The sequence below is a fragment of the Plectropomus leopardus genome, chromosome 10 (genome assembly GCF_026936395.1).
Source record: "Plectropomus leopardus strain MGB_pleo_1.0 chromosome 10, ASM2693639v1, whole genome shotgun sequence".
Lineage (NCBI taxonomy): Eukaryota > Metazoa > Chordata > Actinopteri > Perciformes > Serranidae > Plectropomus > Plectropomus leopardus.
Window position 1 is genome coordinate 32483469 of NC_142185.1, and position 12875 is coordinate 32496343.

Genomic DNA, 12875 nt, shown 5'->3' on the forward strand with positions numbered 1-12875 from the left:
TACAACACACAGTTGATAGTTTCAATGAAAGGTCAGATTCTCCTGTGCAAAATTTAAATAATTTCTTATTGCTTTACTTAGAAAACGTGTCGGGGACAAAAGCTTTAAAGAGAGCTTTAGCCAGACAAATCTGCAAGCTCATGTTTTATTTACGCTGCTAGATAATGTCTGGTTCAGTCGCCCACAGAAGACAGTTGAGGTCATATTTATGAGGTCATATTTATTTTTAAAGTCCAACATCACTGACCAAAATGACAGTCAAAGTCGTGTACAGGAAAGTAAGTTAGTCAAAGTGAAAGGGTCAAAGGGCAGAGATACTGTACGTATGTCGTCCTTAAAATATGACACAAGATCTTTAACAAAAATTCAGAAGCCACAATTCTGTTTGCTGTAGTACACCAAATTTAAATTTTAGATGATATTATAACTGATAATAATGATATTATAATTAAATGTATTTTCACGATTGTCTTCCACCAAGATAAGATAATCTCTTCTTGCAAAGGTCAGAATTTTTATGTAAAATCAGTGTAGGTGTCTGGAGAAATGTGATTCCCTGGTTGAATATGAGCACCAATCTGGTCTAAATGCAGCTCAGTCTCCAAACTACCTGATCTGAGCACTTAATCCCTGAACACAACAACATACAGTGTCCGCCTGACAACACATCTGTTACCTGATCAGTTAAATAAAACAACATTGGCTCAGGCTTCACATTAACCTGTCTGACTCCCCTTCATTTATGTTACTTAATATGTAAAAGGGAGATTACATTCATTTTGATGTAAATGTTCAGGATTTAGTCAGAAGGCTTGTTTTATTTTAAAATGTGTCCTGGCAGGTCGATGCTTAAAGTTAAAAATAGATGAAAACTGGATATACCGTCATGGGGTTGTATGCCTCCGCACACTGGAATTTGTAAAAATATGGATGCTCCATGCTCATGTGAATTATGACTGAAAACAGCCACAACAGTCATCGTGACTTTGACCTTTGACTTTCTGGCACCAGATTGTACCAAATAGGATGTTGGGGTCTTAGCTAGAACCTCTGTGAGGGGGAGCGAGGTATCCTCCACTGTTACTTTTCTTGATAAACAAGCTCTGTTTTGATGTTTTTTATGCACTCTACACTGAAAGTACAAAAACAATTCCCAGTGTGAATCACTTTATTTTTAATGTTAATTAGAAAATAGTTGGGGGGCCACCCGGCACCTTATGGGGGCCCAGATTTAGCCTGTGGGCCCGAGCTTACTGCTATAGTGCATAAAAAAGGCCCAAAATTGAGCTTGTTTATCAAAGAGTTTGGGATTAAAACAATATACTGTTCAGCATATGCTCCTAAAGACGAACTCACATTACCCACCAACATCTCTTACTGCAGCAGCCAAGAGCCAGACCTGGTACAGTAAACGTCAGATACTTAAAGACTTTCACACAAGTATACTCTAATAGGTGACTTTAACTCCTACTAAAGTAATTTTCTGTTAACAAATCTGTACCTTGACTTATGTATGGCTTTCATGTACTTCATCCAACATTACAATTGGCCATTGTTTTCAAAAATGAGATATAATCCTATAAAAAATTAAGATTTTACCATACAGAAATCATACTGGTTATTATCCATTTCCCGTTAAAGCTCTTGGAGATACCAGTCATATGCTCTGACATCAGCACACGCGCGCGCGCACACACACACACACACACACACACACACACACACACACACACACACACACACACACACACACACACAGAGAGAGAGCCCAGTATTCCCAGTGCTGTATTATTCCCATAAAATACGTGTGCATTAAGAGAGAGAGGGGGGAGAATATGGGGGTGTGGGGTGCGTTGGATTTGCGCAAGCGGGTGCACTGACGACCGGGCCGGTGTGATTGGTCACCTCTGCGTATGAGAGGATGCCTGTCAGCGCGCGAGGTTGTGCTCTTAAAGTGCTGCGGGCAGAGGGCACTGTGTTCAGATCACACACAGCTGCTGGGGAGCGAGATCACCGAGGGGAGCCGAACAGAGCCGAACTGACCCGATCCGAGCAGACCGGTTCGGCACCACTAGACACTAGACTCACACACCACAAGACTCTCCAAAAAAGCGCGCAAACAGGAGCGGGGAGGAAAGTCATGACTCTGCCAACTGTGCAAAAACTTTTCCTTTTCTGTTTATTCTGGTTTCTTGGATCTCGGAGGACAACAGGTGGGTCTTAATTAATATTTTATTACGCTGAAAATTAATGGTTTCTTTCTGTCAATAATAAATATAAACGCAAATAACCTGCAGATTATGTGGCCAAAAACGGGATCTTTATTTCGGATTTTCTCATCTTGTTTTTCCACACTTTTTTAAATGCACATCTAGTAGGCTAATAAAAATATCAGAATGAGCAAATTACTGAAAGCGTAAAACAAACAAAAAAGAACATACATCTTATAAGGTATCCTTTAATTTCATAAATGGTTTCTAATTTGAAACTAATGTCTTTATTAATTGTTGTTAAATAAGTTATTTTATAGAGTTGAAAGGTGATACTTTCCAGACTGCACTATAACTTCAAGTCAAAAAGTCATTAATCTTCTTTATTAATGTTTTTAATGCCATTGCAGAAGCTTTTATAAATAAAAACACTGGTTGCCCATTAACAATAACCCATATACTCTGCATATATAGTTTCTAATAAGTTCTTGAAAACTTAATTTTAGTCTGCATGCAGAAGAAAATTTAAGTCATTTTCACTATAAGTTGATGCAAAAAAATCACCATTATGCATAAAATGAAGTTTCTGATACTCTATTTTTTTATCTGCATAGGTGTAGATTTTTTGGGGGGGTACTATTGCAGCCTCTAAATTAGTCTGAAATAGCCACACAGACACTGTCTCCATGTATTTGGGTACTCACGGTTTTGTGTGATGACCTTGAGTTCTTCGGGTGTCGCTTGATTGCAGGATGCTGGTAGATTTGCTGCAATGATGAACCGAATTGTAACGTTCAAACAAAATCAAAATACCCCAAAATAAAACTAGCCTTTTGAAAAACAAAAAATCAATTGGGCAAAATAAGTAGCAATTGAAAAAAACCCAAAACAAATTTATCAAACAGTAAAACTGAGATATGACCAAAAACAATACAGCTGAAGACTGTGTCCTCTTCAGTGTCTTCCCTGTTGACTAAATTGACACACCTGCCTTTAATGAGAGGATCCTGAGATGCCAGGTCAGGTGATGCATTCAAGTGATCCTCCAAAAAATGGGAAATTATAAGAAGTTATAGAAATAGCTCTACCACCCTCTGTGTTTTATGTGACTTCCACAATGCTGAAACAAAACCTATGCCCTTGACATTAACAGCTGCGTACTTGATGGACTGTCATAACGGTACATCAAGTCCATCATTTTTGCATTGTTGCAAATTTTAAGCAGAGTATTGTTCTGAAATCCCCAAATGTCAATCAAAAAATATGCTGGCAACCGTAAAAGGAAGTGATCGGCTTGTGAGCTTACAATTCTGATAAATTGGACAATTTGGAACTGGTTTTCAAGTAAAACAGGTTCTTGATTCCCATCTTTAACAAAACATGGGTGTTTTGCAGCAGCCTGTCACTGTTGGGATTGTGTTCCTTGATCTTCTTCTAACCATAACCAATTGGTTTTTGTGCCTAAACTGAACCAGACAATAACTACGGTTATCGGTGTTGAAACATAAATTTTCAATGCATCATCTGCATGATAATGTCCAAATGTAACATATCAACACAATCTCATCCGAAATCATCACGTTGCCCCTTTGCAGTAGGCCTCCGCGTCTACATATGATGCTTTAGGCACTCTTCTGCATCTGCTCTTTGCATTCTGGGATGCCGCTAACCATTATGTCACATTAAGAGAAGTTGAGGCATGTGGTTATATTTTGACAACACAAGAACATGGCAACCAATGCCAGGATGCCGACAAACGCACATGCTGGCTCAAATGGTTAGGATTAGTGGAAGGAGGCACATGGTAAGGTGTAGAAAAAAAGATTACCCGTGTGCTCCTTATATGACATCGTTACCCGTAGCGTTTCAACCTGAGGTCGTCCTACCACATTTCATGTGAACGCAACAGGTTCACTGGATGCTGTCCAGCGGCATTTCATACACATACAAATGTGGCTTTTGGTCTCGTGATCGTACACCTAAAGCAGTGTCAAAGTGATCATATTTAATGAGTTTGAAAGGAAAAATCGACCAAACATGTCTGTGATTTGTGGGGAAAAAACAATGCCAATATTTCAGGGCTGCCTCTTGACAGTCGGAGGCTGTAATCATCAGTCAGAGAACCCAGTCGAATGAGATTACTTCCTATTCTGGAGACTGGGTTGTGCTGAAAGTTTTGCTCTCTTACACCAGCTATACCCACAGCAACGGTGATGTCAGGATGTACTTGAGTTATTCTTTGTGCAGCTCAGCATCGCTGCACAACCACTGGAGGTCGGCAAAAGCAAGAGTTTCAACTCTTAAAGATTTTAATTTTAGGGATTAGAGAACAGCATTTTGTCAATATATCATAGGTTTCGGCTAAGTTTTGATTTAAGGAAAATTAGTCACTGAGACTTTTTTGCAAAAAACAACCTTATTAGGTTACCGTATTAACATTTTTATAATTGGAGCACGTAAATACAATAACATAGTATAAAATCACTTTAAAGTCTCTGTTGAGGACTATAAACACTCTTCAGCACACACAGTCCTATAGAACTGATATATTGTAACTGTATATTAATTATTGGTATAACAATTATGTTTGTCAAAAAATTATTGATATGCTGCCCAAAATCGACAATCCAGTATGACTGAAAATATAAAATTTCTCCTGACAGATGCCAGTCCTTTTGATCAGTGGGAAGACGGGATAGAGTTACGAAAGGTACGAAATTATCTCAAACGCGTCAGTATTATTAACCTCTGTCAACACATGCCTGTTTGTCTTTCCTAAATCTTTTTTCTCTGTGTCTGTTCTCACACGTGATGAGTAAAGAAAGACATATTAATGTTATGTTGTGTAGCTTTTGTCTGTCTCTCTGTCAGATATGAATTCTTGTCTACATTATCTTATGGTAACACAGTCTTTTGTGCTCGTCCTGACCTACTGTCCATTCAAACAACAATCTGCAGGAAGAAATATTGTTGGACCAAAGGTTGAGTCCACAGGTCACCCTCATCTGCACATGAATTTAAAAAAAACAGAATTTCTCTTTTTTTCCTGGAAGGTGCAGCACAGTGCATGACTGCATTATGAATTCATGAAGTGTGCTGTTTGTCTGCAGGTGCGAGGCGTCCAAAGTGATGATCTGAGTGATGTTTTGTGGCGAAACCAGGAGGAGGTAAGTGAAGAGCAAACACCAAAAGCACTGTATTGTCCCTTTAAAAGAAAATATTATATAATATACAGTATTGTATATAATTTCTCAAATGCACTACATCACTGTTTTAACTGATGACTGTAATCATGAAACCATGATGATTGTTCATCTACGCAGTGTTAACATTCACAAACAAATGTTTGTTTGCCACAGAGCTCATTTTCTTTAATAATCCAAAATCCAGTGGAAAAATCCCATAAACTTTTTATGCGGGAACCAGGGTGACGTTAAATTCCGGGTTGGCATACAGAAAAATGTAATTCCTGGGGCACTCATTAATTAGGAGGCTAGAGACAGTACCACATTTTGCATATATTATTATAAAAAGATTATTCTTCAGTATTTTGTTAATTGACTTATGATTTCTGTGCAATAGCTTACATAAAATATCAGAATTTTTCATATTTTGGAGTGGAAATAAGCAAACAAGTAAGTGTTGATTACTGCACAGTAAAAGTAAAAGTAACTGTCTGAGTAGAGCAACCATCAGCAATCATCATAAGAATTTTAACCACAAAACCAAAACGTGATTTTACATAATCTGACATTGTGTTTCCTCACAGGAACAAGTCCAGAATGTTTTCAAAAGAGTAAGTTTTCCACCTCGCTTCTGCTTTTTAAAATTTCCAATATTTTCTCAGCAGCAGCTCACTGGACTTCTTGATTGTTCCTTTTTTCCAGTTCCTGTTTCATTACTCCAAAGCACGCAACTCTGTTGGAGCCGTACAGCAAGATGTGAGCAGAGGAGCAAGCAAACCACCGGTGCTGACATCTTTTTCATTCATTAAGTCCTAAAATGTAATTTTCAAGAGTTACTGCTTTCATTTAATGTCACTGATCCCACCAAGTTTTTGCTTCATGCTTTGCCAATTTGTTTGTGTTGACAATAGTGCTATTACAGGCATGAATGCAGCCATAATATAGATTTCTTTAAATTTGTTGTCTGATGCTTTCACAAAATGTGCTGTTTTTCTGCTTTTATTCCTCTCTAAATTAAGTTATTTCTCCTCTTCTCTCCTCCAGTCTCACTCAGTCCATCCTCTGATGAGACTTTCCCCCAAACTTTCCCAGAGGAGAAAGAAGAAGGTGTTACTATTGGTAAGAAAACATCAGACACAGATACTGTTCTTTCACTGCCAGCTATTTGGACTTTTGCCTCTAAGGCTATAAAGTTTGCCCTATCTAGTTAAAAGTTGTAAGATGTTGCTGGGGCAGTTAACAAGCTGAAACGAAGACCTGCAGACACGACAGGTTGATAGGTATCTTAAATTTTATGCCGTCTGAGACCTTTTCAAGATAATTTTTAACAAAATTTAAGACTGATTTAGGTTTTGTTCTTATTCAAGCATTGCAGGTAAGTTTAATAGTATATGTGGTCCCGTGCAGAAGTAGGTTTTATGTAGAAAATGGTTATCAGAGTGGGTTAAGAGTTTTGTCATGCACACAATAGATATATTTCCCTAAAATTTTGTTCACAAATCTGTTAAAATCCATGTTAGTGAGCACTGCTCTTTTTCTAAGATAATCCATCCACCTGTCAGGTGTGGTACTGGCACATTAAGATGCTGATTAAACAGCATCAGCACTACACAAGTGTGCTTTGGGATGGTCACAATTAAAGGGCACTCTAAAATAAGTCTCAAGTCACATAAATTAAGGCTATCCCTGTGAATTCTGCACAACCTTACAATTTTGTCCAAATGCCACAACTTAACCTCAAATTTGACCAATTTCGTTACACAGATGCACACCAGGTATTGATCCACTCAGCCCCTCTTTCTAACTCTGAGTATCATGAGACTGCTGCTGCGCCTGGGACAGCCAGACAAACAATGACAGGCACAGGGTTAATGTTACTCAATGTTTACTAACCGGTTTTAATGACTTAGTTGAGTAATTTCAGTGTTAGTGTGAGCATCACCGGAACACAAACACGGATTATCTTGGACAAATGTTCACTAACATTGATTTTTAACAACTTTGAAATTAAAATTTGAGAGATATATCCCTTTGGTGCATGCAAAAAGTCATAGATCTTTAACTTAAATGTGAAAAATGGGAGCAAAAACAAAAATGTTGCATTTAAATATTTGTTCTATGTAAATTTGAGTCATCTTAAAACTTAATGGAGGAGCCCCAACCCATCGTTTTAGAACAGGGTTCCCTGGCAGAAAATTCATCAACAACTTTCAAGATCAGTGAAGAACACCAGACAACGAACTCTAAAATGAGAAATGTTTGCCATTTCTCTTCAGTCTACCAGAGGTCAACCTTTCCAGGAAGCGTCCTCACCAGGGAGCAAAGAATTATTGAACCAGCGATTAAGACAGCCAGCGCAAATCTTTGCAAATTACATCACTGTTCGGGTTTGATTTACTGCCGCTGACTTTTCTCTTCTTTCTTCCTAATGAAACAGAAGATTCGAGGTCTGCCAGAGGGGATGTTGTAGGAGAAAAATCGACTAAAACCAAAGAAGGGAATCAGGCTCAAGAGAGGAGCAGCCGACAGCCTCATCGGCCAGAGGAGCTACACGAAGCTTCTGTGACAGAAACGTGACTTTTTGTTGACAGAAAATAAATTATTGTACAGATGGAAAAAATAGCACCACACTGCCAAGGCTGCCATGTGTCTTCCTGCTTCGGTGTAAGTCATCGTGAACTGCAAGCACAAATTTGGCATTTTGCACTGACACAGGTGACACAAAATACAAAAGAAACCCTTAAAATAATCTCTTAAACAAGTCCTTTATAATCAAAAGTGACACGGATTCCAAAAAAACTGGCACAGATTGTTGTGGCAAAGAGGCGAACTCACATTTAATTCAACAGGTTTGACATTTTGTGACATGAAACGTAATAAAAAAGTTAAAATTCACTTAATGGGCTCGGATATTTATTCAAATTACAAAAGAGTGATTGTTGCCGTTTTCCCACAGAAATGTACCGGAGACTTCTTTCCATAGCATCCTGTCCAAGTGCCCTCGAGGCCAGGATTAAAATCTGAAATGTAGATGCTGATAAAGGAGTTTCCGTCTCTTCTCTGTCCCTGCTCAAAGGTCCTCTGAGTGTTTCCAATGTAGCGGCCACACAGCGTTTCTGGTTTGGAGTAACAGGCGTTTGTTTCTGATAATAAACTTAATAGTCCTCGTCCTCAGAGTCACTGTCCTTTCGTGTCGGAAGCGAACTTCTGATCGATGACATCAGCTTGTCTTCAATTTGCTTCTTGGGATTTTCCTCCAAGTCTGTCTTCACCGCACCAGACTCTGATAACCTCCACTCCAGCTCTGAATGGGACAAATAAACATTTAATAAAATTAATGTGATGAAAGTTACCGAATGTGACCTGACTGCATCTTTCAGCGTGAGAGATCACTGCTCACTAACATGGATTTTAACAGATTTGTGAACAAAATTTGAGGGAAATATATCTATTGTGTGCATGACAAAACTCTAACCCACTCTGGTAACCTTTTTTTTTTTTAACATAAAACCTAATTCTGCACGGGACCACATATACTATTAAAGTCCTGCTGCTTTATTTTGTCTTCTCCTACCTTCAACTTTTAGGTTCATGCCTCCGAAGACCAGCGGCCCGATGTACTGGGCCTTCATCTCCCCCTCAAAATAGACGAAGATGGTTGGCAGGTTGCGGTCCGGGTAGTTGGGGATGCAGGTGGTGGAGATGGACTTGAGGAACTTGGTCTGAGGGAACTTCCTGGCCAACGCACTCAGGTGTTGGTTGATGAGGGTACACAGAGGGATGCTGGGAAAGAAGATGAATGGAGAAAAATAATTTTACAGACTGCTGGTGGTGCAATTTCAACTTTCTGAAGTGTCATTAGGGACGAAGTTGGTCATAATGGACTGATGGGCTGCACGGACTAAAACAAGTCAGTCAATCTCTGATTGTTTTTGACTAACTCAGTTTGATTTTTTTGGAATATCTCAAACTCTCTAATGTTTTGTAATATCTCAATCTTATTGTTTTGGACTAACTTCGGCCTAAAATGACATCTTCAAATTGCTTATTTTGTCTAACCAACAGTCTGAAGATAAGATCTTCCAGTCACACTGAAATATAACAAAGAAAAGCAGCAAATATATCACATTTAAGAAGCCTAAAAGCAGCAAAGGTTTTTTTCCAGAAAAGAAAAAAAAAGACGAAAACATTTACTTACATTTAATCTGTCAATTGACTGATAATTGCAGCTCTACATAAATCTAATCCAAAAATTGACTTAAATTTCAAGTCGTACAAAAAGCAGTATTTGTACTGCAAGGGTTTGAGTCCCGCTCCACGTTTGTACTCACATTCTATCATTAAGTATTTTTGGATTAAGGATTCCCAAAACACATGCTACTTAAATTAGAAAGCTTTCGTCCTGCTAACATTATAACCTGTTAAATATGTGACAACAGCCTGTTCAAAATCTTGCATATCAATGATTAATGATTCATTAAAAACAAACAAAAAAGATTAAAAGCAAGTCCAGCTATTTGCTTAACAGCTGTGTCGGCCTGGGTTTTCTTAGAGGCTGAAGGACCCGAAATATTCTGGACCCAGAGAAGAGGAATGTGATCTCAACAGAGATTAAACGGTAGAAAGGTTTGATATTTTCTGTCCTTTAAGGTTTTATTTTCCAGTATACTCATCTGGGACTTGATGTTGTCAGATGACCTACCCCTGTTTGTAGAGGTGCAGCACCACCCAGATGCCGTCTCCGGCCTTGTTGACCTCCTTGACGTAGTCCTGCCCAGAGATTTCCACGACCTCCCCGAAAATGTTCTTCACCTGAGCTGCCTTCCACTCCGCGAGACGCTTCTGTCTGCAGGGAGACACATTTCGTATCGGCTCACAGTCACAGTGAATGCATTTCAGGTTTTATGTGATTCTAAGAAATTTTGCGACTTTTTCGATATTTCAAAAGTATTACACGTCTGAAAATGACTAAAAACTCTAACAGTAAAGTTCTCGTGTGTATACTAACGTACTACAAAACTGGTAACAAAATGTGAGTATACTTAAATGACTAATTGCTTAATTCTTTCCTGGAAACAATCTTAATTTCTGGTATCAAGCCATCATTTAAAATACAGTGTGCTGGTGGATTTTTTTTTTACTGCTGCGGTGACCTTTAAGACAAAAGTACGTGTTTTCTTGGGTCATTAATGTTGTAACAGGAAAATGGCAGCACTGAGAGTCGCTCTGCAAACCAAACTGCATCATCTCAGCTCACCTGTACATCTCAATGGCAGCCTCATCGTCTTCACCGAACTCGTCTTCATTCTCCTCCAGTTCTTCAAGGGTCATATCCTCATATGTTTTAACTGTTCAAAAAAACCAGTCACATCAGATGGCAACATGTATAATTAGGTGTGTAACAGTTACAAAACCGTGACACAAACATCCACTGCCCCTGCGTCATGGTCCTGTCGTCTCTTACATGATTTAACCATCTAATTTAAGCAACGTTTTGTGGGTTGGAAACATGAATCGCCAACATTAAGCTATAAATTAATACTGATATGTATATATGAGCCATTCTAGAATTGCAGGTACATTTCAGATACAAATAAAAATGAAAAAATATGAATGTTATTTTTTTCATTAAACTTTTTAGATTCTCTAAAAGCACTTTTGAAATTGACACCTTACACCTATAACATTTAAAATATTTATTCTGAAAATCAATGTGATTACAGTGAAATCAGTCAACTCTGTTAAACACAAATTAGGTCAAATAAGTCAATAAATATAATGCAATTAAAATATAATACAATTAAAAATCTTGTCTTCCCTTAGAGAACCTTTGTCTCTTCATCCATTAATCCAACTTTCAGTCTAATAAAGTTCTCAGTAAAAATATCAACACATGAAACTGAAAAGTTGCCACGATGGTGCGCATTTTCTTTAAGTGTAACTTTAAAAATGAATGAAATGCTTTGAAATATCATGTGGTAAGAATGTTAGTCAATACACCGCTTTTGATCATTTTTTTAAACAATACAACATATTTAATCATCTTTTTTTTTAAGCAAAACCTTAAAAAAGAGTTGACACTAATGGTAACAGAGATGACATGAATAACTGAGTTGACCTCCTGTGAGTTAGAAGACAAAAGACAAAAGTATATAAATTATAAATGGCCTCTCTTACCGACAGACTGCTGTTGGAGGGCCAGCTCCTCCTCTTCGTCATCTTTAGGTACCTCTTTGGGAGGAAGGATGCCTTTCTTCCTCAAGATATCATTCCACTCTGTGTCTTCATTCGGGTCCTTGACAGAAAACAAAATAAGTACTGTTACTGTGTTTTTTTTATTTAGCTTTTTCACGCACTCATATGTGAAAATTTGCGTATTTTCTGTCCGTTTCACAGCCCTGTATTTAGCTCAATTTTATTTACTATTTTATATGTACATTTTTTTCACATTTCGTAAGTTGACTAAATTCTGACTATAAACACATTAGTGTCTTATTCGCTATATCATTTAATTATTAACGTTTTTCTAGCAGTTTATTACCAAATGTTTGATCAAAACTGTTATCAGTTACATTTCTGCCAACCAATTAATCGGTTTACTAAGACACATATTAGCTATTATACCATCAAATATTATGTTGACATGTCTTTTTATGGGTGTCTTTGACATGTTTGGGTCATATATGTAAAATATTAACGGTTATGTTAAACCTGCTAACAGTGAAGCTAACATTTCAACGATGATACGCCCAGCTCAGTTTCAAAGCTCTCCTGAGGATTTATTTTGACAAACGACACCGACATCAACAAAAAATGATCGCCTCACTCTTCAACGACAAACCACAGCGTTTAAAAGTCTAAAAAAAACTTCACCAACCTGCATTTTGTCAGATAAAGTTTCCTCTGAAATCACACCGCTGCTCTCCTCCCAGACACGGAAACAGAAGGGACCGAGCACGGATCGACTCCGACAGGAAACAAAAAGCTATGACTGTCTCAAAATAAGCCTACAATGCGCTCAAAGTTGACACAAAATTACTCCTAGCAAGCGTATTTACGTAAAAAGCAGAGAACTATTTTAAACGGGGCTACAGCGCGTTAATTTTTGTTTAAAAAGACAGGGAACCGATGGTTTATGGGTGGGACAATAATAAACGTGACACCAGCTTCCCTTTGAGGCGCAGTATGACCATATAAGGAGTGGGAGCGCAGCATTCCATTTGTGGCATCGAACAGGTGCTGCCGCTCGCGCACATACATACACACACGCGCGCACACACATAAACAAAAAACACACACACCAAGACCTATACATCTGAAAACGAAAGTAGTTTATTTTTTAGAAAAAAAAATTAGATAAATAAATAAATTTAAAAAAAGACACTAATCTGTCAGCTGAGAGAGAAACGTTAAAAAATACTCTTTATTCAACCTGTTGAGCCATAATGTGACATAAATGCCACCTAACGAAGCCATGTAT

At 38.0% G+C, this 12875-nt stretch overlaps 2 protein-coding genes across 3 annotated transcripts; one reads left to right on the top strand and one right to left on the bottom strand.

Moving 5' to 3' along the window:
* The first annotated feature begins 1993 nt into the window (after window positions 1–1993).
* Window positions 1994–8290, top strand: nms (neuromedin S). Of its 2 annotated transcripts, none has more exons than XR_015777717.1 (7): window positions 1994–2213; window positions 4874–4920; window positions 5321–5377; window positions 5980–6006; window positions 6098–6214; window positions 6440–6514; window positions 7833–7868. XR_015777717.1 is itself a non-coding variant. In XM_042494017.2 (7 exons), exons 1-7 carry the CDS (start codon window positions 2141–2143, stop codon window positions 7863–7865), a joined length of 393 nt encoding a protein of 130 aa, XP_042349951.1. In that variant the 5' UTR covers window positions 1994–2140; the 3' UTR covers window positions 7866–8290. The 2 variants fall into 2 exon arrangements, 1 of the variants encoding a protein (XP_042349951.1); XM_042494017.2 differs by having other exon boundaries at window positions 6098–6178; window positions 7833–8290.
* On the bottom strand, window positions 8205–12431 carry pdcl3 (phosducin-like 3). The gene is made up of 6 exons (XM_042494016.2): window positions 12273–12431; window positions 11573–11690; window positions 10653–10743; window positions 10098–10241; window positions 8970–9178; window positions 8205–8699 (listed from the first exon to the last, which is right to left on the bottom strand). The coding sequence occupies exons 1-6, from the start codon at window positions 12276–12278 to the stop codon at window positions 8551–8553; spliced, it is 717 nt and encodes a 238-aa protein (XP_042349950.2). The 5' UTR covers window positions 12279–12431; the 3' UTR covers window positions 8205–8550.
* Between the last annotated feature and the right edge of the window lie 444 nt (window positions 12432–12875).

Coding starts and splice junctions, on each gene's coding strand:
- nms (XM_042494017.2), top strand. CDS start 2,141: ATGACTCTGCCAACTGTGCAAAAACTTTTCCTTTTCTGTTTATTCTGG. Junction 6,007..6,097: donor TCCAGAATGTTTTCAAAAGA/GTAAGTTTTCCA, acceptor CCTTTTTTCCAG/TTCCTGTTTCATTACTCCAA. Junction 6,515..7,832: donor AGAAGAAGGTGTTACTATTG/GTAAGAAAACAT, acceptor CTAATGAAACAG/AAGATTCGAGGTCTGCCAGA.
- pdcl3 (XM_042494016.2), bottom strand. Junction 9,179..10,097: donor CTGCACCTCTACAAACAGGG/GTAGGTCATCTG, acceptor CTTCTTTCCCAG/CATCCCTCTGTGTACCCTCA. Junction 8,700..8,969: donor CATGAACCTAAAAGTTGAAG/GTAGGAGAAGAC, acceptor TGTCCCATTCAG/AGCTGGAGTGGAGGTTATCA.